At 47.4% G+C, this 22,399-nt stretch overlaps 2 protein-coding genes across 4 annotated transcripts in view; one reads left to right on the top strand and one right to left on the bottom strand.

Moving 5' to 3' along the window:
• Window positions 1–13,256, top strand: part of atg7 (ATG7 autophagy related 7 homolog (S. cerevisiae)) — a 39,754-nt gene extending 26,498 nt beyond the window's left edge. For both annotated transcript variants that reach the window (XM_076141044.1, XM_076141042.1), the window contains exon 19: window positions 12,904–13,256. In XM_076141044.1, coding sequence (XP_075997159.1) covers window positions 12,904–12,936 — 33 coding nt within the window. In that variant the 3' untranslated portion in view covers window positions 12,937–13,256. The remainder of the gene's footprint in view (window positions 1–12,903) is intronic.
• A 533-nt stretch (window positions 13,257–13,789) lies between these two features.
• Window positions 13,790–22,399, bottom strand: part of vgll4b (vestigial-like family member 4b) — a 32,074-nt gene continuing 23,464 nt past the window's right edge. For both annotated transcript variants that reach the window (XM_076140977.1, XM_076140975.1), the window contains 3 exons: window positions 19,147–19,375; window positions 18,600–18,717; window positions 13,790–18,284 (listed from right to left, as the gene is read on the bottom strand). In XM_076140977.1, coding sequence (XP_075997092.1) covers window positions 17,992–18,284; window positions 18,600–18,717; window positions 19,147–19,375 — 640 coding nt within the window. In that variant the 3' untranslated portion in view covers window positions 13,790–17,991. The remainder of the gene's footprint in view (window positions 18,285–18,599; window positions 18,718–19,146; window positions 19,376–22,399) is intronic.

Below are 22,399 nucleotides of genomic sequence, written 5' to 3'. Positions count from 1 at the left end.
ATTTAGTGGCAGCGTTTCCCCATCTTTCCAGTTACCCGTTTCGTCTTACATCGGTCGGTGATTGGTCGCGTGTTTCTGCCTATTCATGATAAAAATAAGTTGCGATGTATGTCGGTGTCGCCATGCGTCGGCGCTCTTAAACGTGTGTATTTATGTCCGGACGTATGCCTGCTATGCCTGCTGGACATCTACCGCCCGGCTAATTATACATGTGCTCCACTTGCAGGGATACATGTCAGCTATGTACAGATGGCATCACACCTATCCTTCCTTTCTTTACATAGTTTCTGTCTCCCCGTCCATACTATACATAGTTGGTCTAAGTCTCTGGAGTCCTTTACAGGCTAAATTCAGAAGCTTTGTGTCACTTGGTGGCTTGACTTATAACCTCGCTTGCCAACCTCTCTAACCCCTCTCCTCAGCGTTTCAAGGTTAGCGTCCCTTGTGGGTTTGTGCGTGTTTATAATTGTGCGTAATTCTTCTCTCTCGTCTCTGCCATCTCACCCTTTTAGAGCACATTCCATCATTAACTGTTTATCTAAATAGCCACAGTGTCCAGGATCCATCTAGGGCCACATCCGCCCAGACATTTACGCAAAAGCTTCTAATGCTGGATGGAAGCCAGGCAGACGCATACGTAGAGAAATCAAAGTGCTTTCACAGACAACAATGACAACAAATAGGAGGACTCAATATGGCGGACAAGGGGGAAATTGCAGATAGTTAGGAAGATCTTTGGAATAGTTGCACACACAATTTGTTTAGGAAATTGTTTTAGCCTAAATAAATCTTACTTATCACTTAGGATGGCTTGAATTTGGGCAATGTAAGCATTCATAGCAACCTTTTGTTATGCATCCCACTAAGCTGAATTCAGAGTGCGGTCACAATATATAAAGAATCTGAGCAAATCTGTTTAATCCTGAGTTCTCTGTAAATCAAAGACTATCTGACCTTGAGTAGGCTCTGCAGCAGGACAAAATTCAGATGGGAAAAGCGTGTAATCACTCCTTCAACATGGCTCCACACCCACCCTTCCTCTGTTTCCCTTTCTCTCTCTCTCTCTCTTTCCCCTCTTTCTGTTTCTGTAACTGAGGTAATATGAGTCTCAGAGCTTAATCCAGGCGCTATCTTCAGCAAAATATCAGTTAAATATACAGTAAGCACCCAGGATACATATAGTAGGCCTTTTAATTGAAACAACCTTTGCTTTAATCACTGGCCAGCGTCCCGGTTTGTGATAATAGTTCATCCCATCTTCAGCTCTGCATTTAGCTGTGTGTGTGTTTCTGTTGCACGTGCGTTATGATTAATGCTTCTCCAGTGTTTTGGCCTTTTCGGAGACGTTTTAAGGTGATATGGTAAAAGAGTGAAGAATAGCAGGTGATAAGATCTGAACTTGTCCAGGCAAGCACATAATTCCACCGAGACACAACTTTGGTGGGCCGTAGATTATTAATACACTTCCTCACAGAGTCGGTGCCGATGGGGGGGGGTTAAGACTCGGGGACACGGGGATGCATGGCACCCTGACAGCTGTCCTACCTCCTGAGCCCAAAAGGGCCTCTACAGAATCACCAATCATCAATCACTGCAGAGATATTTTCATAAGTCATAAATAGGGCCCATTAAGTCAACTTTTCCTCTGCTACATGGGAAAAGCTGCAGCGGTGCCTGTCCTATACACGGCCTCGCTACGCGGCGCCAGTCAGTCCAGATTGATGCCTTCTTCTGGCCTGGCAGCTGGCTGCATGCATGGACAGACAGGACAGATGACTGGGTTGCAGCAGACTGAGTAGTAGTCCGGTCATCCGTCTTTAGCTCCTCACCGTCTTTCTCTTCAGTCGCCTTCAGCAACTATTTCTGTATCTGTGTTGGCATTGCAATTTAAGAGGGCACTTTCACTTCCGAAGCCTGCACCCTTCCCACCCTCCGCCTCCAACACACGCACATACACACGCACACACACACACACGGATGCTTCTGCACATCTTTGCAATTTGAACTGAATTGAACCATCATTTTTCATTTTAATAACATTTTAGAACAAATGAAATGCATACTTCCTGCATAGACCACGTTTCATTCTGCTTTCTGGGGGGTTTCAGGAAAATAAATCACTGCCTTACAGACGGCGAAGGATGTTTACACGACTCATTTGGTCTGGAAGGTGAAACGCACCATTGTATCCCTCCATATAGTGCTGGGGAGTTGATAAGTCATTTATCTGAATCCATGGGAAGTGGTGACCTATAAGTAAAGCAGCATTGTGCTGTGTTTCCTTTATGCAATTATGGCAGCAGCCTGTAGTAAACAATTGCTCAGATCTTCAGCTGACTAAGATTTGTAACATAACGTCATCAAATCGTTAAATAATTCTGCCAAGTTAGCACAACTACTATTCAACTATTCGCTTAAATAACTGGTTAAATTCTATAATTACAATAACTATGATATAGTCTCTTCTCCTTGATGCTCACTTGCACCAATGTTGCACACACACACACACACACACACACACACACACACACACAGACAAGCTCCATACATTTCCTATTAACACTCACAGATTTGTATCTGAGGAAAGGCCTGTTTGTTCCTCGGTTCCGGCTTTGTCTAATCTTTGATACAGAAAAAGTCTGTTGCTGCATCAAAGCAGGAGATAAGAGCAGGTACACACACACACACACACACACACACACACACACACACACACACACACACACACACACACACACACACACACACACACCCACATACATCTGGCCACAGTGCCTGTCCTTATCTCTTTCCCTGATGCTGTTCTGTCCAACACATGGAAGGCTATGATAGCATCAAGCCTCAGGTTCAGTTATTATGCAAACACATGCACATACACACACACACACACACACACACACACACAAACAGACAAATAAAGACATGCACATAAATGTATGGATGTATGTTATGCATGTGTGTGTAGTTGCACAAACGTGTACACCCAGCGTTTCCTCTGACCTACTTTACCAATGAAAACACACACACACACTCAACTAAAGTTCATTGCGGACATGGACGTGTGTCTGATTTCGATGTGATTGGTGCTGTAGTGCTCAGATGTTAGGTTTTGTTTATTTTATCAGTGTGTCTGTCGCCGGTGATTGATACCACAGAGTGGATTGCTCTTTGTAATGAAAGACTGCCACTGTCTCCTAACGTCTGATCAAGAGATTGCCTCATCTGTGGTTTACTGAGCTTTTGGCCTTCTTTCCCTCTGTCTGTCTGTGTGTGTGTGTGTGTGTGTGTGTGTGTGTGTGTGTGTGTGTGTGTGTGTGTGTGTGTGTGTGTGTGTGTGTGTGCCCGTGCCCCATTAGCTACTGTGGGTGTTATCTGCTGTCGTTCTCTTCAAGCAGTGAGGTCTTTCAAAACAATGGGCTGAAACAGATTTCCATCGTGTGTGTGTGTGTGTTTTTGTGCACGTACTTAGGAGGGCCCACTAGAGAGTGATTGCTCCTCTAACCACACATCCATAGCTTTGACTCACAGTTCTAATTAAACTTAGGGCAGGTCTCAACCGGCAACACACACACACACACACACTCTGTTATTGCCATTTGGTTAGTTGCACACTTGGTTCATTAGGTGCAGTTGGTATTGGTTGCACACACACACACACACACACACACACACACACACACACACACACACACATGCTAATATTTAACCAGTAGAATGAATGATCATCACTGAAATGGATGTTGGATATAAATAATAATCTATATTGTCATACTATATCACTATACTATCACTACAGTATTATTGTAACAAGGGTGGGAAAATCAAGGTGTTATGAAACCCTTCTGTGACTCAGATAAGTCTCGCTAGAATACAGGAAATGTGTCAGAGGAAAATGAGGACCTGGGGGAGATACAGACAGAGAGAGGAAGAGGGACGGGGGGTGGACAGATTAAGCAAGAGAAAGAACAGAACCAGAGAAAATCCAAAGTCCAGGAGACGGAGACGGAGAGCGAGTGAGAGGGGATGTGTGAGTTGTATGACAAATTAAACACAGGGGCCTAGTGTGAGGAACCCAGTAAAGAGTTCAGAGAACGGCAGATGAGACGCGTTTCTAAGAAAGAAGGGCGTCACTTCGACACATGTAGGAGTCACAGGCTAAATATTTAAGGAAACGTGAAAGAGGCCGAGGGGAACCGTCACCCAAATGGAGGGCGAGCGAGTCCGTCCACGTTCGAAGAGAAACAACAGGACCCAGCTGTTACTCGGCAGGCCACCACTCCCAGCTGAGAGCCTCCAGTTGTTTTTGTAGCTGGCCTTTATGGCCACGAGGGAAAGCGACAGAAGTGTGTGTGTGTGTGTGTGTGTGTGTGTGTGTGTGTGTGCGTGTGTGTGTGTGTGTGTGTGTGTGTGTGTGTGTGTGTGTGTGTGTGTGTGTGTGTGTGTGTGTGTGTGTGTGTGTGTGTGTGTGTGTGTGTGTGTGTGTGTGGGGGGGGGGGGGGGGGTAGTGATGCTGACTGCAGCAGCAGACTGTGAGCAAAGAAAGGGACAGTAAGGTAGAGGAGCAAATGAAGGAAATGGGAAAAGGAGGAGAGGCAACCCCGCATCACTTTCTCGCCTCTGGTTGCTCTGTTATGAGGGTTTGAGCTCCATGGTTTGCTATCAGGGCCGAGCGTTGTGAGGGCTCGTGTTTTGTTTGATTACCCCGAGACTCAGGAGTTTATGAAAACACAAGCAGGGGACATGACCTCAGCTGGGACCTACACACTCACTCTGTTCCCACCAAAGTGTAAACCCTCTGATACATGCATTATGTCATTAAATTGATTGTTATAATAGTTGTGACATAAGTATTGCTATCATTTGTAAAAACACTTAAAAATGTTTCCAGCAAACCTTCATCCGAGCGAAAACAGGTCCAGCAGAGGTCACGTCAGTTTACAGCTTGAATCGGACCTGAGGCTTTTGGACCTAACCTGAACCAGGAGAGATCCAAGAGTGCGGTCTGAGGGATCTGAACCCGACAGCAAGCCATTGAGTCCATGTCCGAGTCCATGTCCGGGTCCAACCTCGCCGGACATGGAGCAGAGAGTTTTGAATTTGAATCTGACAAACTTCTTTTGGAACAGACCCTTGGTCAAGCTTTCCTTTTTACTCTACTAATTTACCCGTGTGTCATCAAATCAGTCGCCACCATTAGCTCCCACATTCAATGAACCAACCGTGCAACCATACAATTCGGAACTCCACCCTGAGTTCTGTAGCCCTTTGGATTCAGACAATCGTGTCAGTTCCTACATCAGGACAAACTTTTTGTCAGTTGCACATCTTAGACCTCCAGAGACTTCAGTTGGCATAGCTCGGACCTTTGTTTTCGTTCCTCTACTTCTCCCGAAACGTCTAACCTCCGTGCCATCCCCCTCTCTGTTTTTTTTGCCTTATTTTTATCACTTCAAAAGGGATAAAAATAAGGCAACTATTTTCTTCTTCTTTCACATCCGCTTATGATAACAGGCAACTCATAACATTCGTTATAACGGACGGTAAAGGGCACAGAATGGAATGTTTTGTTTCGGAATGTTCAGTGGCCATTCCTTCTGACGTGTTGTCCAGCATACAGAGACCTTAAACTGTGATTAAGAGGGAATGTTTTCAACAGGTATTTCCCTTTGACATGAAGGTACAGTGAAGAATTGACTGTATGTCGTTCAACAGAATATCATGTATTCATGATTTCTGCTTAGTGAGTACAAACTGTTCTCACACTGAACCCTCCCCATTTCCGCCATGACGACACCGTTAGTAAAGAATAACTTGAGCAGCGCATCTTAATTTGTGTGTTACGGGGAAGAATTGGCTGTGATATCATTTTTTAAGACAGGACACGTATTGAGGACTGCTCAGAGGTTAGGTGAGGTTAGTAGGTGTACCTCTCCTTCCTCTCCCCACCCATCCCCTCTTCCTTTTCCTGTTCAAAGTCCCAGTGAATAGAGCATTCACACACACACACACACACACACACACACACACACACACACACACACACACACACACACACACACACACACACACACACACACACACACACACACATTCAGCCTGTGTCCTGTTCACTGTGTTCCCCCTTGAGACGTGCAGGCCTGGAACAATGAGGACACGAGAGAGAGAGAACATGGAGGATGGTTGCAAAAAACACAATGATCATTTATAATGTTGAGAAAAGACTGAAAATCCAACATAAATCTGTTTGGAAATATTATCTGGGAGTCTTTTGATATTTGAGAAAGTTTTATGGTTGCTGGTCAAATAAGAACCTCAACCGTACCCCTGTTCTTAGCTGTTCCTACCTTCCAATGTGATGCAGATTCTCTCTGCTCTAGTTTTCAGGCGGGTGCCAGAGCCTTGAACCCACTGGAGCATCTGGAACCACTTTATCAAATTATTATTTTTACTTCTTTGCAACTTAAAGTTAATTGCCAGGCAATATAACCCGAAACTGTGTTTACTGTGAGGAATTACTGTACGTTTGCCGCTTAAATGTATCAGGAGCTTTAGATTTACTCAGTAGGTTGTTTTTTGGTGTTAGTTCAGGTTGACAGTGAGAAGAAATAAAAGTCTGAATAGCATCAAACAAGGAATTTAGCATTTTATTGTTGATGTTGGACTTCTTCTTTGCGTTTAATACAGCAAATGTGGCGAGGGTGGGATGGGAATATTTGGCTGAAAATTGATTTGAATGTAGTTGTGGCGCTGTTCTTGGGAAACCAGACGCAGGCCTTAGGGGGGAGATGGTGAGCAGCAGAGTGAAGCCTGGAGGAGAATCAGCGGTTGGGTTGAGAGACGAGACGCTTGTTGTTGGATAAAATGTGTTTCCCCCAACTTGTCTGGATATTCTGAAGTTTCCCAGGGTTAGTTTAAAAAGTCTACACATGGTGTCCACATCCCTCAGGCCACACTCCTTCATCTGCGCCTTCTTCTTCCTGTTGACCTTGTGTCTCCTCCTTCATCATCTGCTTTGATTTTATTCAATTGCTCATTCTTTTTTTAGTTTGTGTTTCTCCTTTTCCTTGCCTTTTCTCCTTCTATATTCGGGAGAGTTGGATTTCCGAATTGGTTTCTAGTTTCAGCTCCACTGTCTCCAGGTGGATCTTCACACCCTCCTCCTCTCTTGATCTATAGTGCTCATCATCTACGTTCTCTTGACCAGGATTGTTTTGTGCTGTCCTTTACATCTTCTTAGATTAGACTGAAGACTGCAGTGACGTCTGTCTTTTCCTTTTCAGCATTAATGGTGGCGAGTACCTTATGTGCTTTCTCTACCTCTTGAAATGTTGCTCTGTGAGAGTCTCATTGATGGGTTACGTAGCTCGTCCTCCTCTTCAATGTCATAATGTCCTCCTCCTCCTCCCCTCCTTCTCCTCTGGTTCCCTCTCCCCTAATTCCTTCACCTCTTGCTCCTTCTCTTCTGGGTCCCTCTCTTCATCTTACTCTTTAATCTCCTTCTCATTGCTCTTCGCCTCAGGCTCCTCCCTCTCCATCCTTAATGGCCTCCTGCAAGTCCTCTTCCACGTTCTTAAGGTCAGGCTGCCTCCTCCTTTGTGCTTTCTTCCTCCTTTAACACGTCTTTGAACTCATGTGTTCTCAAGGTGGACCTGTGATCATCTTTGACACAGGTCTTAGAGGGGCCGTTCCTGGGCCTGGAGAACAATCTATATCTGGTGGATCTGTTTCTGTCTGTCTGGTCAGGTCTCTTATCCTTCTCTTATTGTGTCTCCTGTCCCTCTGACATCACCTGCAGCCTTCCTTGTAGGTCTGGGCTGTACACACTCGGGTCGCAGCCGCCGTGCGTTCTCCCAGCATTTGTGAGGGATTTGACCTTTTACCTTTTCTGCCACCGCTCTGCCTCGTGAACCCAGCACAGGCGCAGATCCCCACCACATTGTGCTGGAATGTCTGAGGGGAATTCTGGAATGTAGAGGGGAATGCAGCATGCGGGAATAGCAGTTGGCATTACAGTGGAGAGCACATGAGGTCATTTTCTCTGCCTCGGATGCAAATACACTCGTCAGCATTTTTGTGTGTGTGTGTGTGTGTGTGTGTGTGTGTGTGTGTGCGCGTGTTTGCGGGAGAGCGTCTAGCAGTGTTATTGGAAGAAGACATAGACGGGGTTTAACACTGCAAATCCCACTTGATCTTTTTTACTGGAACATGTCAGACTGTCTTCCCAGACCAAAGCGAGTGTCGAACAGAACGAAGGGTTTTCCTATAATTTGCCTAACGGTTGCCCGTGTAGTTGGGTGGCCCATAAAGACGCAAAACCCTGGTCTCATTTTAGGTCCTTGTTTGTTGAAACGTCTCTCGTCTCAGTAAGCAGAAAGTAGATCCACCCATAGAAACGAAAACAATCGCATTCATTAGCCCTGCGTCTATTTCTCTAGTCTCTAAGTATATTTTTAAACAGCCTGACATTATAAACATCGCCACATCGCCTGATATAGAGCGTGACTCATGTGTAACTGTGGTGTCTGTTTTAATGCCAGACGATCACATCATTGAAGCGGTATCACAGGTAGAGTGTGTGTAGTACAGCAACTTCTTCATGGATGAGCACACGTCATTGAAGGAGAAATGGAGATCTGAACCCGGCTGCCTTTTGAAGATGATTGTACCGAGCCTGATAAAGCTCACAGCCCTCCAGATAACACACACACACCACTTCTGTGCTGGTGACAGATGCCGCTTCGTTCTGGCAGGGTGGGATGCGACGGCTGATAGCTGCGGCTCAACTCTCTCCCACAAGAGGAGAGGTAGACGGAGTGGGAGAGACACATTAGTACATAGAGTGAATAAACCTATAGGCTGCGGCACATATGTGGTTTCACGTCGTACCTGCACAGTTTGAATCGAGCCGATTGAATTCAAGTGACACTGAGAAAGGTTCGAGCCTTTGTTCCAAACTGATAAAGGCCGACACACAGCCGCCGCCGCCCCTCAGGTGGTTGTGGGCTTTCTCACCTCTTTTGTCCTCTAAGCTGCCATTTCACAGCTGAGTACGCCTCCATGCGGGAAACTGAATCCTGAGAAAGGCAACACCCAAACCACATGATTTATTCACAGCAACCAAGCCCGCTGTAAACACGCACTACATTTGCATCCCCGGTGTGTATGTTTATTGCTCGTAGACTCGTGTACTGTGTGTATGTGTGTGTGTGTGATATGTGAAGTAAGAGACATAAGACTTCATCAACCACCCAACTGTCGAGCTCACGAGGCCTCTGATGCCTCCTCACAAGTCTGTTTGTTTGTGTGGTTGTTGTGTGGGTCTTCTCTGCCCTCAGGGGGTCTTATGAAAGAGATGAAAGGAGGGACCCCCCCTTCTCCTCCTCCCTCCCTCCCTCCCTCCCTCCCTCTTTCTTTAACATAGATGATTAAACGCTTCCTCCTGGCTAACAGATGCACCATCATTTGTTGGAGGAAACAAGAATTTCCATGGCTGCCATGTTCCTTCTATAGACGGAGTTAATTACTCTCTGCCCAGCCAGCGGTGATGTTTCTACACACTGATGGAATTTTCGGGGTTGATGGTCTGAACTCCATATGAACGTAGCATCTCTCTCTCCCTCTGTCTTACCGCTGCTGATGCTACAGGCAGCTTGTGGCCGCTCTACGGCCCCGTGGCCCGCGGTGCCAAAGAAACAACAGCATAGATCTTAAAGTGATAATTATTAGTTTTGCACTCATGACTGACCTCTAATGGCAGTAGGGGGTAATGACAGCAGATTGGAGAATTACAACTTTTATAATTTCATGTCAAATGCATTTTCTGACATTGTCACTCAAGTTTGGGGGTTTTGTTTATCACCAGAACTTCTCCTTTTCTTCTATTACATAATTTGTGGTCGGCATTCTGGCAATTCATCTACATGCTGCCCCCTACTGGGCTGGAGGATGTGACACATGACTGACAGTGACAATTTCCCGGAAATGCTATGAATGACAACAACAAACTTGTTTTACAAATAAATTTTATTTTCTTTCTATGATTTTGGTCGATTTGTCTTCTTCTAGCCTTCACATGGCGTGATAGCACATATTACATATTACATAGCATCTCTCAGATCAGTATAATGAAAGAGCAAGTCCGTGTCAGTTTGTCTTCCTGGTCTTGTCTGCCTCTGTAAGCCGCTCGCTCGCTCGCTCGCTCGCTCGGTGTGTCTCACGCTGTGTGGTCCTCTAATTGCACATCACATGGAGCCAGTCTCCATGATGAAAGCTCCACTTTGTGCTTTGTGCTGTGGTGTCAGCTGTAATATGTAAAGCAGATGTGTGTTTAATGGCGTTGCCCATCAGTGGTTGTGTAGGGTTGTTTTAGCTGAATGGCTTTAGAGGTTGGATTCCCGCTGGGGCCACCCGCACTTAGGATGTGAGTCTGTCTCAGTGTTTTGAATCAACTGATCTAAGGAGGGAACATCACATAAGAGCAAATCACACAGGCGGGCCCGAGTCCTCTTCTCTCCTGGAGGCACCCGAGCTCCGAGGGGGGTGAGTGTCATGGTGTCCTGGAGCCGGTGCTTGTGCAGGTTGAGACTGGGGGACAATAATCAGTAGCAGCAGAGCTTTGGCCGCGATTGCTCAGGCTCAAAGCTGCTTCATCTGATCACATCCCCGACTCGGCCTGCCAGGATTATTACTGTCATATCAACCGGAGCCCAACTGATTACAAACACACACACACACAACACATTCAAACAGTGATTTCATGCAGCTTATGTCGACTTTATGAAACATCCAACATCCATTTGAACCTGGAGTGGATTCAGAGGCCTGAAAGGTTTTTTTTTTTTATCGTGCAGTAAATCCAGAATAGGCGGCTGATTGTGTCTCTGCCAATCCATTTAAAGTGTTGTCATGATGTGTGTGCGTGTGTGTGTGTGTTTCTGCCAGTTAGGAGAGATGCACTTCAAGCCATTTGCACTCTTAACTCTGGTGATGTCATTGAGCTCCTTTATCACACAGTACAGAGAAGAAATCATTTCAAATTTTGGCCGGACATAAATTTGTTAAAGCATCAGCAGAGGTGAAGAGTTGAGAAGCATCTCAAGTATTCATCAGTGCTTGGTCAAGTGTAGTGAAGTTGTTGGCTTCAGTTGGTCGGAGCTATTCACGTTACATAAGGTCTTTTCCCTCCAGATCGCCTCCTTTCTCTCCCTCTGTCTCTTTCATTTTGCACAAAAGATGTCTCCAAACACACACACACACACACACACACACACACACACACACACACACACACACACACACACACACACACACACACACACACACACACCCCATCAGTGAGGCATGGCAGCTGTCCAGAGAGGGGCTCCAGTGTCGCTCCATTTCAAAGCAGCCTTTGCTTGCTTTTCCTTTTGATGCTCACGGCCCGGCAGCAGCAGCAGAGCAGAAATGCCCAACATTCAGCTTTGATATGAGTTTGTCCTTGATTTTCCACACGGCCCTCTGGTCTCTCTGACCCAACTGGAATGAAAGCTGTTGTGCTAGAACACGAGAGAAACTTACAGATGCAGCCACACACACACAAACACACACAAGCATGCACACAACATGCTGCAGAACCTGTTAAACAACTCTCACAGCAGATTCAGCCATCGTGTCCCGGATTGGAAAAGTTGACGAGATGAGTTTCCAGTGTTCCCTGCACTGTTGTGGCTCTTTGCTCGGTGCAGCATCAGCCCCATTGTGGTCCTGGGGAAATTTGACCCAACCTAAAAAGGTTCCTCTGCTGTTTCCAGGAATATTTTAATGAGGTTAAAATAGTTTATGAATCACCACGCGGCCTTGATGTGTGTGGGATTTGGAGCATGAAGTTTGAGGAGAAGACATTAGAGACCACACAGTGATCAGTAACGCTTCATGTTCATTTACAGAGGAGCCTCAGTGCAGCAATGGGAGGATTTGATTTGATTTATTTATTTTATAGGTTTTTGGGGTTTTTTTTATATAATTTTTTTATTTTCTAATTAAATACGTCAATTTTAATGTATTATTAAATTGTGTAGTGTTTAAATTTAATCATTTTTTTAATAGATGATCAGCATTCTCATTGTTTCTCAGGTGATGACTTCGTATTGACCTGTCAAGAAAATCTTCCTCATTTAGCGTTAAGTGCCTTTAACTGTGTGTGTGTGTGTGTGTTTTATTCCCTCACGGTTTTAAAGAGCAGAAGGCTTTGGCGGGTGATTTTACTTTGGATGTTTTCAGTCTCTGTGGGTTTTAAGTCATTTCACTGGAATCTGCGCTCCAGCTCTCAGGGCTGTGAAGCTGCACATCCAGAGGAATGCAGCGCGTATGTGTCAAAGCTGCACGGGTGCGTGAGCGTGTGTGACCTCCGTGTGTGTGTGTAACATTCCGGACAGTGTTAGAAGTATGCGAATTGCGTCTTACGGGGAGAGAATGTGAGGAATCTGCTGCCATGAGAAGGCTGCTGTTGTTTACTGACACGGTGCTGCAGAGGAGGTTCCTGCCTGTGCGCGTGCGTGTGTGTGTGGGGGTGTGTGAGAGGGAGTCACAGTCGGCTGTCGCTTCCTTAGAAGAAAAAAACCCTCTTAACCTTAATTGTGTCATTAATTGACCTTTCAGTGACTTACAGGTCTGTGTTTTCCTGTTTATCTTATAGTGATGTCATATACGGGATAGTGTGTCTATATGTAACAGCAAATATAAACAACCCATGGGGTCTGTTATTGTCTAGCTGAAAGTATTTGCTGTTGATCTAAGTCATTTGTGTTGAAACAGAAACATGTTAATCTAATAGAGATACACTAACTGATTTGTGTGTGTAAGTGTGTTTGTGTTTTCAAATATCAATAATGCGTCTTGTGTTGTTTGTGTGTTTCCCCTCAGATTTGGGACATGAGCGACGACGAGAGCATCTGAAAGCACCAAAGGAACAAACCCACCGCTCCCCCTGAGCCTCTCAAACACAACCGTCCATGTTTGCTCTTTCAAAATTCCCAAATCTCTGGAGAGGAAGGGAAATCTAGAACTAACATTTATTAAACCAACAGATAATTCCAATATAATTCAGTGTGGAAATGAGTAAGTACACATTTTTTAACAGCTTTGTGAAGTTGTTTACATTTTGCAATGGAAATCGTAACTATCATCTTCTTAAAAACTGTTACTGTCCTATGAAGTCATGTCTCCATTTGAATACAATACAATGTGGTGGAAATAATAAAATATATCCTAAGAAAGCCTGATATTATTGCTTTACTTATTGCCTGGCTGGGATCCTGAACCTGGCTTTGTTCTGCTGAAACTCATTAAGAGTCTCAATAATGATATAATGGGAGGAAGTGGAACTGGCCTGATATGGAAACTATTTACTACTTAAGCAGAAAACCAAAGCGAGAATAAACTTCAGCATTAATAACTTTCCAAACAATGAGTTGAATCCCACCTGGAGGAACAGCAGAATGGATATTTATAATTTTTCTGATGGAAGAAGTCGATAATTCCAGTTCAGATGGTAAATTCCCTGACTTTTCCTTTGAGAAATATTCCTTCTATTTCATGTTAACACATCTGACACGGCTGCAAAAGAGCAACTGAAGACATAATGATACTCAGATGTGTATTGGCATAACTCAGCGTGAACTTTCCACTTTAACTGAATTATTCCAAAATCAAAAACATCCACCAATAAATGACTAATAGCTCAGTCTTAACTTCTCCACACACACACACACACACACACACACAGAGACAGAGGCCCACACAGTCAGACGGTGGTTTAAAAGCACTTTATTGTTCATCAAGGCTACTTTACGTACAAAAAAGGTGGCCTGCCAAAACCTTTTTTAGTAGGAGGAGACACAGAGCCACAAATTGACTGTCGTTTCATGATACACGTTTTTACAGTTCAGAGTACTACTACCACTAAGTACATGCTACTTCCACTTCAAAAAGGACCTGCAGTCATCCTCTATGGGCCAACTCTTTGATTTATGTGGACAATTTCCCATGGTTGACTTTAGTTGGGACAGTTGCAAAATTGGAACATGGGGGGGGAAATAAACAGATTTGATGACGTCACTAAGCTCACTTAATAGTCGGATCATCTGGGCCTCATCGACTGGCAGTGAAGCACAGATGAACTTGGCTTTTAGGAAACCTGCCCACACTGATGAATGAGTGAGGTTTGGGTTCGGTAAAGTCTAACTTGTTGTTATCCAGGCAGGTGGAATCGGTTCTTATGTGAGAACGTTTGTCTGCTTTTACTCAGACTGTGAACGAACACCAAGAGTTGAAGGATGGTAACTGTTACCTGCTAGGCCGTGACTCATTTGTAAAGATGTGCTAGCTGATGGACACGATTTGGAAATAGCAGGCAAGACGCACTTGGCTAGTGGCAAATTGTTACGTTCCATCAGTGCTGACACGCTAATCAGGTGAGAGGCTCTGGGAGGTGAACTCTTGGTTTCTGAGGGCACAGAGCTGAAGACGTTTGTGTCTCAGATAGACGATTGCAAACCAGTGGAAGTAGCGATTGTCACCAACACACCAGTGGCTTCATGTGGTTTCATACATTTACTGTGTTCCTGCACTTGAACCTTTTACTCTAACAGAGAGACAAACTCTATAAACAAAAAAGATCAACTTTTTTCACAAAAAGAAAATGCATGATTACAATATAAGGACAGGGAAAACAACAATTAAATAGCTACATATCATTAACAAATTAATTGTTCCTCAAAAAATACCTACGATTTTTTTCTCTGTACATTCGTTACGCACAGCGTAATGATGGTCTTATAGTTACCTATTATAAAAAAGTATTTTTTTATTAAGTGATTTACCTACAGTGTGTAGGGAGTGTGTGCCGAAGCAGAAGGAGCCTCTACCTACAGGATGGTAGTGAAATGATACTGAGAAAGAAGAAGAAGAAGAAGAAGAATAGAAATGAATCCTCGGCCCTTTCCCTCGTCTGTCGGAGCGTCGTGCTAATTAGATTCAATCTTACTCAGGGTCAACCCTATCTGAGAGCCGTCTATGTGTGTGTGTGTGTGTGTGTGTGTGTGTGTGGGGCTGTGATGCCTTGAGTGTAGGCTGAGGCTGGTGGGCTCCCAGGCTGAGCTCACAGAAGCTCAGCTCCTGCAGGCTCAGCCCCCCTGAACCTGCCCCTCCTCACACAGCTCAGGACTGAACACTTCTGACTGGCTGCACTGCATCGCCATGACTCCACAGGCAGTCTGGGGTTCATGAACAAACCGGGACTGGAACCCGAGCGGTGGAGAACGCTCTCTGGTCACGTCTGGTTCTGTCTGACAAATGAGGTTGGAATGTGTTTGAGTCTAAACTAGAGAACTGGATGAACTGCATGACGTGCAGTTTGTACTCGCGCTCCACTCAGAGTTCTGAAACGCATCGCAGTGTGCCGTCACCTACAAATTCCATCTCCTGGTGGCGAGACTCGCTCACTCGCTTACTCGCTCTGACGTCAGCTGCAGAGTGACACAGCTGCACGTCTCCACGTTCTCTACATCATTACTGCATAGTTTGCTTCATTGATCGTTTAGCGCACCGCACGGATTAAAAGCCTTTCCTCTACCTCCATCTTCGCCCGCTGCAAAGCTCAAACAGGAGACGAGACGCCTCCGAAGTCTGCTAGAGACACACTCGTTCAAATTGTCTCCGGCTATCAGGCGACAGTGAGTACGTGTGTAAGGCCGGTACAAAGTTCCCTACAGGAGGAATGTATGCCACCTTGACCGCGGCTCCTTCACAGAGCTAAATCCTTTTTCTTAAACTGCAGCAGTCTGGCTTAACTGCAGGAACAACACAATGTTCTTCAGACGAGAAAACACTGACATACAAAAGAGGCCTGGACACCAAATGAGCACAAGTCAGCTGCTAGAGGTCCCAGTGAGCCGGAGCGATGGAGGAACCAAAACCCAAACTCATACCAGCCGGCCTTACGATGCCGTTTAGTGACACAAATTAAAGAGACGGGATGAACCTCGGCCTCCCGTCGCCGGTCGTTCCCTCGACACAATACCTCGTTTCCCAAAGGCATCCTAGCCCGCTAGACTGTCCTTTACCAGGAGCGTAAATTTAGCTGGAGGCTGGTATGAGAGTGGCGGGCGGCGTTAAGACTCCAGAGGCCAGACCGGGCGGTGTTCCTCTGGTAAACCGGGCCTCGCTGACTGAATTGTGCCATGTTGTTTGGCGTCCCAGCTCAAAGTCACGCTTGAAGGTCGTAGCATCCGGCACCACCGATGGATCAACATCTTAAGAATCAAAAGAACCTTTCCAAAGGGTCTGAGTTCATCCCGGGTTCAGAGAAACGCAGCTGTCATTGTTAAGCAGAGCCTGTCCGGAGGCTGTCCCACTATAGTGTGTTACCATACTGATATTACTGGAAAACAACATAGAAAAACCGTCATAACAACAATAACAATAATAATATGGAGTACGACTGACCCAGCAGTGAGTGTATAGAGTCTATGTGTGTTACCGACGATGCAGGGAGTAACAACTAACGTCCAAATGAAAAAAAGGCTAATAGTTAAGTTTGAAATGCTTAAAAACACTAATAGATACCAGCTATTAAAAACAAAAACAACAAAAGAAACGAAAAAAACATGCATCTGTAAAAGCGTTAGTTTACCCTTCAGACTGTGTGTGCAGGAGAGGGAGGGGCGAGCGAGCGGGCGGGCGAGCGAGCGGAGGCCAAATATTCAAAGGGTTCCTCACACAAAAAGGTGCGATTGAAGAGATTTGATCAACCAGACGCTTTCTTTTTTCAGCCCCGACCACAGAGCGACACCGCGACATCGCGCATCCCGTCGCCGCCGCCGCCGCCGCCTGTGAAAGGCATCAAAGCCCCAAACAGCTGCGGCCTTACGACTCCCATCATCAATCACCGCCGTAGACCAGCTGATGTGATAACCTGACTGCGCTCGTAAAAAATGCCATTCGACCTCTCGGGCGCGACTCCACTTTGTGTTTGTTTTGTTTTGGGGAGCGGGGGAGTGTGTATCCACGCCCACACACTGGAGAAGTAGTTTGTGACCTACAAGAGCAGTTTGGGTGTTATTTTGTGTTTTAAAATCAGATGGGAAGAGCAGCAGCCAGAGCAGTCGCAGCCTTTTTCTTTCTGAATCGCCGCTCGTTGGGCCTTAAAAATCATCTGAGAGCGCCGGGCCAAATTTCAACATGGGCCTTTAGCCTCGACACCGGCAGAGCGAATCAGGCGGAGTCAAACACGTCTGTGTACACGTGCGGGAACAAATCCACCGGAGGGAGGACGAAACACAGGAGGGAGGGGCCGGAGGGGCTCTGTAGATAAACGCCTGAGGTGTCTTTGGCGGCACAGTCAGGCGGTTTGAGATTCACTCTATCTCTGCTAGTCGCCGCGTCTCTCCCCTGCGTGTCTCCGTCCTGTCACGGCGGCGGCGGCGGGTAAACAAAACTACTGTTAGAGACGACACACAAACAACAACACACAAGGAAAAGAAAAGACAAATTCATCTTTACAAACACCTCCTCTCCCCCTCTGGGGTTTATGTACATTAACTACAGACGCTCGCTCGCTCGTCTCCCCCGGCGTGACGCGCGGGGAGCGGCGAGCGTTTGGAGGGAGGGAGGGAGGGAGGGAGGGACGAGCGGGTCCACACTCCCGTCAGTCCCCGAAAAGTCAAACCCAGAACCACCTTATCACGTTGCCGACGGCAGGAAAAAAGTGATCAACCATTTTGTTATTGCGTGATTGATCCTCTGTGAATGCATAGAGAGAGAGAGAGAGAGAGAGAGGGCGGGGTTTGGGGGAGAGGGGGCGGGGGTTGATGTAGCGGGCGAGCAGGCGGGCTTCCCCCTCTGGGACGCTGGTGACAACAGACGGGGGCGCGGGTGTGTTTGAGCCGGGGGCGGTTGGGTGGGTCGGAGGGGAGAAAACGGGCCGGTCCCTCTTCAGAAGCCCCGCCCACTTCAAGAGACGACGGAGGGGGAGTGGTTGTGGTTGACCATGTGGCTGTTGGGGGAGGAGTTTGGGCTGCTTCCGGAGGACGAGGGGCTGCCCTTGTTCTTGATCTGGAGCCAGGTCTCGCCCAGCGCCTTGGCGAAGTGGTCGTCCACCGAGCCCGTGATGGACACGGAGTTGGTGCCGGCTGCGGCGGCGGCGGCTGCTGCCACGGCGGCGGAGGGCTCGGGCTCCGGCTTATAGTTCTTCCCCAGGCTGCGGCGGAAATGCTCCTCGATCACAGGGTCGCAAACCGTGTTGGCTGGGGGGGGAGAGAGAGAGAGAGAGAGAGAGAGAGAGAGAGAGAGAGAGAGAGAGAGAGAGAGAGGGGAGGGCGTCAGAGAGGAGAAGCGTGTGCGGCAGGAAGGACATCGGCTCATAAAGACGGAAAAACACTCAACCTTCCATCTATTTCAGTCTTTAGGCTCTAAATCACCGTTTTCTAAATCAAGTTCCTCTGCTGACCTCAATGAGCTCACTGGGATCATAAACACAGCAAAGTGACCCTCAGACAGAACCAATTAAGAGTGTGTGCGAGTGTGTGTGTGTTTGTGCGTGTGTGTGTGTGCGTACTCACTGTTGACTCTCCTGTAGTTGTTGGCGAGGCCTGCGCAGCCGTTGTGGGAGACGGGACAGTGAGACAGGTTACAGTTCCGGTTGTTGGCCGGGGCGCAAGTGATCACTGACGGGCGATTCTGAAACAAACACACACACACACACACACAGAAACGCACACTTAGAAACAAACCACAAACTGTGTTCTTCATTACGGCGGCCGCATGACGACACGAGACATAAAACGTGTCATAATTAGGTGGAATAATCAGATGAAGGAGAGAGGGAAGGAGATGAAATGGAAGGAGAGGTCGGGGGGGGGGTTGAAGTTTGAGGGCGAGCGGATGATTCAGTGACCGCCGCGGCCTTCAAACACTTCCATCTTTTACGCCAAAAAAAGAGAATATCTACTCTCTGCCAGCCTCCCGGGCCAGAACGATGAAAGCGCATTAGTCACATGGCGGTGAGACCTACAGCGACGCAGCACGTGGAGGAAGAGGGACGAGGTCGTGGGGGAGAGAGAGAGAGAGAGAGAGAGAGAGAGAGAGAGAGAGAGAGGGCTTGTTTACCTGTTGGCGCTCCACCGGTTGGGGCATGGTGACGCTGTTCTTGGTCAGCGCCAGCGGCTGCTCCATGGCGGCGGCTAAGCTGGCCAGGTGGTGGTGGTGGTGGTGGTGATGGTGGCTGTACAGGTGGTTGCCGTGGACTCCCAGGGCGCCGGGCACCGCCGCCCGCTCCCCGGGGCTCCGGCTGCGGTCCTTAGAGGCGGGAGAGCTGCGGTAGTCTCCGTTGGGATTCCTGGTGAAGAGAGAGAGAGAGAGAGAGAGGAAGAGGAGAGGCAAGTTAGCGTCTCTATTGTGTTTGATCCCCGGTCTGACAGAGATGAGGAAGGGCAGGAACAGATGAAGATGGAGTAGAAAGGGAGGAAAGACAAACAAAGGGCAACTGGGACACACACACACACACACGTACCAAAAGTCAGAAAACATACTCCTCAGATTGCTGTAGTGTTTGATAAGACTGTCCTCTCTCTCCCTCACACACACACACACACACTCAGTCTCGCTCACTTATCCAACATGGCCGGCCTCCAGGCGCAGAGGGGCGAGCGGATCAAAGCTCTGCAGTACAGCGGCTTCCTCAGAGCAGAGAATCAACTTTTATCTCTACGGCCCGGTCGGCTGCAACTTGCCGCCGCCGCCGCCGCCGCCGCCACATGAAAAAACTTGGAAGGAAAAACCCTGCGCAGACGCGGGCCGGGCACGACGCTACCGACCCGTCTGAGTGAATACATCATCCGGGCTGCTTAGAGTTAGGGTTCTGTTCTTGCTCTTATCTCCTCGTTCACTCCCGTAGGACGGCGTGGAAAGAGAACTGCGTCCTGCCGCGGAGAAATCGTTCGGTTCTCTCCAAAACGGTGAGCTCATGTTTTAATCGTTGGCCGAGCAGAGCGATAAGGAGTCTGAGGGATGAAGGTCCCGACAGCTGAACGCGACGCAGAGTTCAGCCTCTTTCTCTCAACTCCCACCGTATATGACGCGCTGACGGTGCCTGATACCGCACGCGCTGCTGAGGATCAAAGGGGGTTTTCTTTGGCGCTGTGCTTCCAATGTGGTCAGTTGTAGAGTGTGTGTGTGTGAGTGTGTGTGTGCGTGTGTAGCTGGATACGGAGTGTGCGAAAGACAGAGGAGTACAGTAAATCTTGCTCCCTGTAACTGGGCCCCAAATTGTAGGAGGGGAGCGGAGATGCAGGAAGGATGTAATACAGTCACAAACACACACACGCACGCACACACACACAAACACACACACTGAGGACTGAATAATTACGAAAAAGCCATTATTTATACACTGAAATCTGCTTCACTCGGCCATAATTACAACTATTTACACTTCTGTCTTTGTGTCCTTTCATTTGTGGACGCCCCTATTTAAAGCCTGTTTGGATGCAGCGCGGCGAGTCCACACCCACACACACACACACACACAAAATGGTTGTAGTTGTGTGTGTGACCAGGCAACCTGACTGCGAGGGTCAAGCATCTGGAGGCCTGCGGCACCGTCCGCCGGGAGCAAACACACTCCGCACAGAATGCAGAGAGGGACGGAGGAGGAGGAGGGTGAGGGTGAGGAGAAAGAGGGGTGGGGGGGCATGCATGTGAATGAGTCTGGACCTCTACTACAAGAAAGACGGAGGTCGGTAGTTTCCTTCGTTTGTGCCGAGAGTACCCCCCCCCTTCCCCTGCTCTCTCTCTCTTTCTCTCATTGTCTCTCTCTCTCTCTTTTCTCTCCGTGGTGGTAAACTTCCTGAGGGTTAAAGAGGGAGAGAGAGAGTCGAGCCAAATGAGCTTTTAAGTTTTCCCTCCATGCCGTCGTACTTCAGGCAGATACGTAGTGACGAAAACAAAACACAAACTCAAAAATCCAAAAGGTGTGTGTGTGCGTGTGTGTGTGTGTTTGTGTGTGTGTTACAGACTCAAGTACCTGAGTGTGCAGCAGCGTCTCAAAAGGCTGGGATGTCATGTGCGCTATTTCTTGCAAAAGTCAAATGTGCAACAGTTGCGGTGAGGAATACGCAGCCTCATGGGAAATAATGTTGCAGCAAGTCAGGATAATGGATTGTTGAGGTCGCCAACATTGGAATTGAGTTGAATTTGAACCGAAACGACTGGAACATTTTGCAATCTAATTGTGGAAATATTGCAAGATTGGTCAGACTGCTTGGTGCGCACACGCTTTAAGAGACTCCAGCAGACAACTTTGACAAACGCGCAATCCTCCTGTGTTATCTTGGAGACGGAAAACAATTGGTCGATTGGCTACGGAGTAAACAAATAATCCTCCTGGCGGCCAGTAATTATGTTGCAGAGAAGTTGTTCCAAACTCTAGCCGTTGCCAAAGAGCGGGGCGAGCACAAGACGAGCAGGAGCCGGTTAATGGGATCAACAAATAGGCCTAAATCAGAGCGGCGTAGCTATCGGATCCGCCAACACCCCTGCCACCCACCCTGCGCTTCATGCCGCGGATACGGCCCTTGAAACCCACCCGCGTCTTTGTCTCCCTTACTCGCCACTTAATTATCATTAAGGGAAGGCGGACGGAGGTGGCCTGCACATGGAGAGGCGAGGAGGAGGAGGAGGAGGTGGGCCGCCAGGTCCTGCAGAGGAGAGCTGCTAGAGATAGGTGGCCTTTGTGATGGAAAGGGACTCTCGCACTTGCCAACAGGGGTACAGGAAGGGGGAGAGAGAGAGAGAGAGAGAGAGAGAGACAGAGAGAGACAGAGAGAGAGAGAGAGAGAGAGAGAAAAATCTAAAACCAAATGTAAGGATCTGAAGCGTGAGAAATCAGTCTGTAAAACAAAGATCTCTTTTTGTCGTGCCCGACACCACAGCAGACCACCTGACACAATGAGACCGGAGACGTGTTTGATTGTGTTTTTACGAGCTGCTGGCTTTTGTGCAGGCTGGTATTAGTGGCGGCCGCTGTGGTGGACGCTCCAGCGGGCGCAATCCCCCTTCATTTCAACCGAGCCGTCCAGCAAAGTCATACATATGCGGTGCGATATTACAGCGCGCCCGTCTGTCATTAAGTGCCGACTTTTAAATAACCGTTCGCGTGACGCGTGTGGTCTTTGAGTCCGGCTGCAGTCGGGACTGTAATCATGTGCTTCAATGGATTAAAACGGTAAAAAAAGTAGCTCTGCACTCTTGTAAAAGTCTGCAACTTGGATTTGTTTATATTATTGGCTTGAATAAGAGTCTGTGTGAGCAAACTTGCCTAATTGTGAGTCGAAAATGAAGTGAAATAAATATATAAACGTTT

Source organism: Genypterus blacodes, unplaced genomic scaffold (genome assembly GCF_046128005.1).
Source record: "Genypterus blacodes isolate CSIRO-AG114 ecotype Tasmania unplaced genomic scaffold, CSIRO-AGI_Gbla_v1 ptg000017l_1, whole genome shotgun sequence".
NCBI lineage: Eukaryota > Metazoa > Chordata > Actinopteri > Ophidiiformes > Ophidiidae > Genypterus > Genypterus blacodes.
The sequence above is the reverse complement of the archived record's forward strand: the minus strand, read 5'-3'. Positions and strand labels throughout refer to the sequence as shown.